The 5,541-nt window shown below is 34.3% G+C and overlaps 1 protein-coding gene across 1 annotated transcript; it reads right to left on the bottom strand.

Moving 5' to 3' along the window:
• Positions 1-1,104: 1,104 nt before the first annotated feature.
• Positions 1,105-2,652, bottom strand: LOC149233475 (putative UPF0481 protein At3g02645). Its single transcript, XM_089382209.1, has one exon. It carries the CDS (start codon positions 2,650-2,652, stop codon positions 1,105-1,107), a length of 1,548 nt encoding a protein of 515 aa, XP_089238335.1.
• Between the last annotated feature and the right edge of the window lie 2,889 nt (positions 2,653-5,541).

The raw sequence follows: 5,541 nt of genomic DNA, 5'->3' as shown, positions 1-5,541 counted from the left end.
TTCAAACCCTTTGCCGTTTTCCTTTATCCATAATAAAGGAAATGAACACACACTAAAATGTTTTGCCCAACATTAAGCATGGAATAAGTGTCTCATACCTATGGCTATTATTTTACCTTTATTAACTTTTACATGGAATTTTGGCCAAAGCTGTTACAACTACACAAGGGGTTGTTTAAAATTATTAATTAAGATAAAATTAATATTTCATTAAAGCATTTAATTAAATTAATATGAATCTAAGATCATGTACCAGACTTTTCATTGTTTTCATTTTTATATTAAAATCAGTTAACAGATAGCAAACAGTCCACAATTCATCCATTTTTATAAAAACGAAACACGGATAATTCTTCCCACGGGTTTGTGCAATTCAGATCGCAACTTAATGTGGCGCGTAAGGTTAGCTTTGATCCATTCGATAACAAGAATAAAAAATTCAATCAAAGTGTTGCACATATATAATTTTCAATAAGTAACAAGGAGGAAGAAAAGAAATTGGCATGTTTATTTTATGATGAAATTTGCGGTAAAAAAAGAGTCATTATCACCAGAATGCATTGTTTCTCGAGTGTTCCGTGCTGCCCAGAAATGCAGAATGCTTAACTGTAACATAGCTAACAAAATACATCACTAATATTCAAACACTTGTTATATAGAACTTCTATCTTATACAGAAATGCAGAATGCTTAACTGTAACATAGCTAACAAAATACATCACTAATATTCAAACACTTGTTATATAGAACTTCTATCTTATACCATAATACTTGCTATTTCCAACTATGTAGATCATTTAAAATAAGCAGAAATCCCCATACCATCTTTTACACTTGAATAGTAACATAAATTCACTTACAAGAAGTATCACTATCACTATTCATAGTGACTAACAAAATATAAGTAGCAATATAAGATATCACTTGTATATATAGATTTTGAAAATATTTTAAAATTTTAAAATCAGAAAAATTCAGTTATTTAACTTTGCAGATTCCCGGAATATTCAAGAATCCCAAAGACATAGGCGCCGTCAAAAAAATTGACTGCGCCCATGTGCGTCTGGATTCCCGAATATTCCGGGAATCTGCAATAGACTTAAACTAACCCCTTGTAAATTCTTGTACTGCGATGGTGGTTTGCACAATGGTCAGCACCAATAAAAGAACTGAAAACACCATATCTTGAAAATTCGACGGATCTGTGAAATACTCCTTCACAAGAGCAGCACGATAGCGGTTGCATTTATTATTACTGTGCGCCATCACTTGTCCTGCCAGTCCATCCATGAAATCGTTTGAATCGATGACGATTCCCTTGGATATATTGTTGAAGAGCTGGGCAACTTCTTTGTCCGTCCCACGGTCGTTAGTAACTACACCCTCTCTCTTTAGCAAGAGCACGTCTTCTTTCGAGACGATTAACTTTTTCATGAGGTACATGTAATTGATAACGTAATTGATTTTGAATCGCTTTTGGAGCTCAAAAGCCATTAAGTTACAGAATGCTAACTCTGTCGAATCATTTACAATGATCTCAGGAAGATACATGGTGGCGCTCTTCGGTTCAAAATAGATATATTTTATGCCTCCAAGGCATTTCTTGAATTTGATCCCAGCTTTTGCTAAATCTACTGCGCAAGGGATATGTGCGGGAGGGATATCTGAGGGATATCTGCGGGAAGGATATTCGTGTTTGCCTTCATCCACCGCGTCGTCATCCCAGCCGTTGGAGAGCATTATGTACTGTGCATCCTCGCCTCCCGTGCTTCCGACGTCCATTGACAGAGAGTTGTTTCCAGCATGACGGAAAGGCGCAAACACAACGAGGGTGCGAAAACAATCCAGAAGATGATGACCTTGTCTGTCTAGTAGCAGCCTCTGCTTGAAGATGTTCAACAAGTGATCATCATTAACATATGCTTCCTTTTCTTCATTGCCAAAAGGATAGAATATGAGAAGGAAGCGGAGCACGATCTTGCAAAGGGTGTCCGTGACATCGTCCTGTTTAAGCTCCAATTGTAGCAGCTTTTGAAGAACGATCAAGGGGATTTGATTTTGAAGCTTCAAAATGTCGCCCAGCAAATCGCGCTCAACATGAAGAAGCCTTTTACTTTCAAAAAGAGGATCATAGGCCTCATAAGGCATCTCGGAAACAAGTACCCTCATTATCTCTAGAATGAAGCAACCATCCAAAGTTAGTATCTTGGCGAGGATCTCTCCGTCATACTTCACTTTTCCGTCGTAGTTGTTCTTGATTACCTCCTGCACCTCCACGATCGCATTCCTTGCACGCGCGGCGAAATCCATATTATTTGGACCAGGCTGGTCTCCATTGAACCTCTCCATCATTCTACACAAGGCTCTTGGTTTGTGCTGTTCAATTCCAGCAAGCCCTCCACATTTTCGCTGATGGTATGGACCCAACGAAACTCTTTTAGGAACATAGGCTCCTCTGTTTTTTGAGACTTTCATGAGTGTGCCGGGCACTCTAAATATGGACACAACGCAAGGCGGTCTGCCATCAACATGTGAAGTCTCTTGAATATAACTAATCCATTCCTCTTCGTGGGTCGGCAACAGAACTCCGCTTTGTTGCTCATCATCATTGTTGGAATGAGAGTTAGCAGCTGCCATTGAAGCTCCAGACATTTTATTACAGCAATTCCGATGTAGACAATACCTTGTAGCCTCTCTGGAGCCTCTTTGTGTCTCGCTTCTTACTTGACTCTGGGCAGAAACGCAGAGCTAATAGTGCTTCTTTGCCTCTCTCAGGAGCCTCTCTTTAAATAAGAGAAGGGTTACAAACTACTCTTCGTGGTCAACTATTGTTCTTAGGGATGAAACAAATTGGAATCTCTCTCAAATAAGAAGGGGAGGTACTAACTACTCTTCCCAACGAACTACCAAAGTCAGGTAGATTACTCTAACCACCTGGAGTTACGAGCTGCCCTTCCCACGTAACTACAAGAGTTGGGAGTCCGGGCCTCTTTTAACCCTTCCCACGTAACTACAAGAGTTGGGAGTCTGGGCCTCTTTTAAATAAGTTGAGTTGCAAATAAACAAATCCTCTAATCAATCGACCAATTTAAAAAATTAACAAAACTTCAAATTATTTACTCTCTTTAAATGCATAGGCACCTGATTGATTCACATGGCAATAAAATGTAACGCCCTAACAATTCCATTATTTCTTGTCAAAGAATATTTTTTTGGGAAGAGTTTAAATTCCCGCACAATCATATGTAATTCACATTATTTTATAAATTAGATATGTTGATTAATCTACTTCATATTTACAACCTTTATCTTGGATAGAGAAATGTGTGAAAGAAATCAATTTGAAAATCCGAAAAAGTTCTAAAGTGATCGAAATAGACCATGGTAGTATGGGTTTTAAATATTAAAATTTATTTTCATTTAAGGAAAATGAACTATAAATACTTTTGTCTATTTACGTTAACATATGTCATAAATACTAATAAACATAGGTCATCAATCCTTTGAGTTTATACCATTTTCTTATTTTACACACCTATGTAAAAGTAATTTAATTATTGTCGCTTATTTTACATATTTACATGAAAATAATATAATAAATTATTTATTTATGAATTTTAGACTCTTTTTATGTAGTTAAATCAAAACATTTTAATAAATTATTTTAAATAATTAATTCAATAAATTATTATAGATCGTCATTTTATGTAGTTAAATCAAAACATTTTAATAAATTATTTTAAATAATTAACTCAATAAATCATTATTTTTAGGTTAATTATTTATAATTAATTTTATTATTTTTTTATCTTTTTTTTCTCATAAAAATAATAAAATATCAAAAGTATTTAGATATTGACCATATTAAATATAGGAACTATTTATTATATTTAGGAGAGTTTTTCCTCCTCACTTGACCATGACTATTTTATTGTCAAAACTATAGTCAAATTTCTATTGAATTCTACCACATCTTTGAGTTTTCATATTCACTAACTATTTGCTAGCCAAACCACTTGTTAGAGAGAGAGCGTGTCTCCCTCTGGGATATGGCACACAATGAACCCTCCCAAGGAGTATGTCTATCAAGTACCCTTTGTAACTTGGAGATCTTCACCACATGTTTTATAATATAAAGGTCATTCTTTAGGTAAATGATTTGGAGTTCTATTAAATTTCCTATAGTGTATATTTATGAATTATTTGTTGTTATTTTTATTTCAAATCTATCAAGAAAACATATGGATGTGTAATCAATAGGCTCTAGGGTTTAGTGAATCATAATTTTACATGTTAGACTAGATGCAACCTCTAGATTTTTTTTGGCTAAACCTTGCTATAGGAAACATCCAGAAAATTGGCAACTGCACTAGGGATCTCAACATTTCAAGTCCTAGGTTGTGTCCTAGGGGTATTTCCTTTAATTTCCTTTCCATTTATGGTAGTTTTTAAACCATTTTCTTTTTCTTTTTATTTTCTATGTTTCTTATAGGTTACAAGTCTTGGGATATCAACAAACCCAATGCATGTTTCATCCCGGTAATTGCATTGAGCCAAATCACCTTTTAGGGATAGAAACTACATTTCCAACGTAGACATAGGTTAAGAAACTTTCACTCGCCATTTTTCTCCATTTTTTACTATGAGTCTACAGGTTAGGTGTCAGTCAATTCAATTGCACTACAATTCTATTACATTTGATTCATCAATCTAGGTTGGTAAGCATGTGAAGTGTAAGCACAATATATGTTAGGACTTAATTTCTAACTTTTTAATCTCTGCAAAATCGAAAGAAGGAATTTTGAGACAATTACCACATATTGCATAGCGTTCTACATAAGCAGGTTACTCTGGGCTCAGTAGCTCAGTATTTGCAATTTAACTCAGCTAATATATCTTAGTAAGCAATTGATCATGAATTGAGACAAGTGCCACATGTACACGAGGTTCTACATAAGAAGGTTACACAAAGATCTTCCCTTGTGATTCAAGAAATAATTAATTCACAAATGCAATCAATTCACAACTTTGAAAGAAAATAAACTAATTGCAAGCAAAGATGTGATCACTATAAATTAAACACAAATTATAACGCAAATTAGATACAATGAACTTATATTCAAATCTCTCTATGCTATGAGAAAAATGGAACATAGTTTGCAACAAAAAAAATTAAATCATGTAAATAAGTGAATACAATGTGTGTCCTTGTCGTATGCCTTCGTGGTTGGGTTGTGCATAGATAAAGAAATTTAGAGCGTTAAAATGGAAATAAATACAATTTCATACCAAATTGCAAACAACACATCATAAGCAACATGAGACTAGCAAAATTATATTAGTTGCAAATAGTTTCAATACATTAGACTTCAAATCCATAATTCTATATTATTTTGATTTCAGGGCATGTATTTATACAAAGTAGTGAAGGGAGGATATAATTCTTGCCTATAAACTTATAAAATATGGTATCAAATACATTTTAGTGGATCCTGGATCAAGATATAGACCAAGATCTAATTATATCTTATCTTCCTACAA

This window comes from Pinus tabuliformis, chromosome J (assembly GCF_031772625.1).
Source record: "Pinus tabuliformis cultivar Carrire ecotype Pingquan chromosome J, CPIR1, whole genome shotgun sequence".
Lineage (NCBI taxonomy): Eukaryota > Viridiplantae > Streptophyta > Pinopsida > Pinales > Pinaceae > Pinus > Pinus tabuliformis.
The sequence above is the reverse complement of the archived record's forward strand: the minus strand, read 5'-3'. Positions and strand labels throughout refer to the sequence as shown.

What these genes read in the sequence shown, in the direction of transcription:
- LOC149233475 (XM_089382209.1), bottom strand. Translation starts at nt 2,652, where the DNA reads ATGTCTGGAGCTTCAATGGCAGCTGCTAACTCTCATTCCAACAATGAT.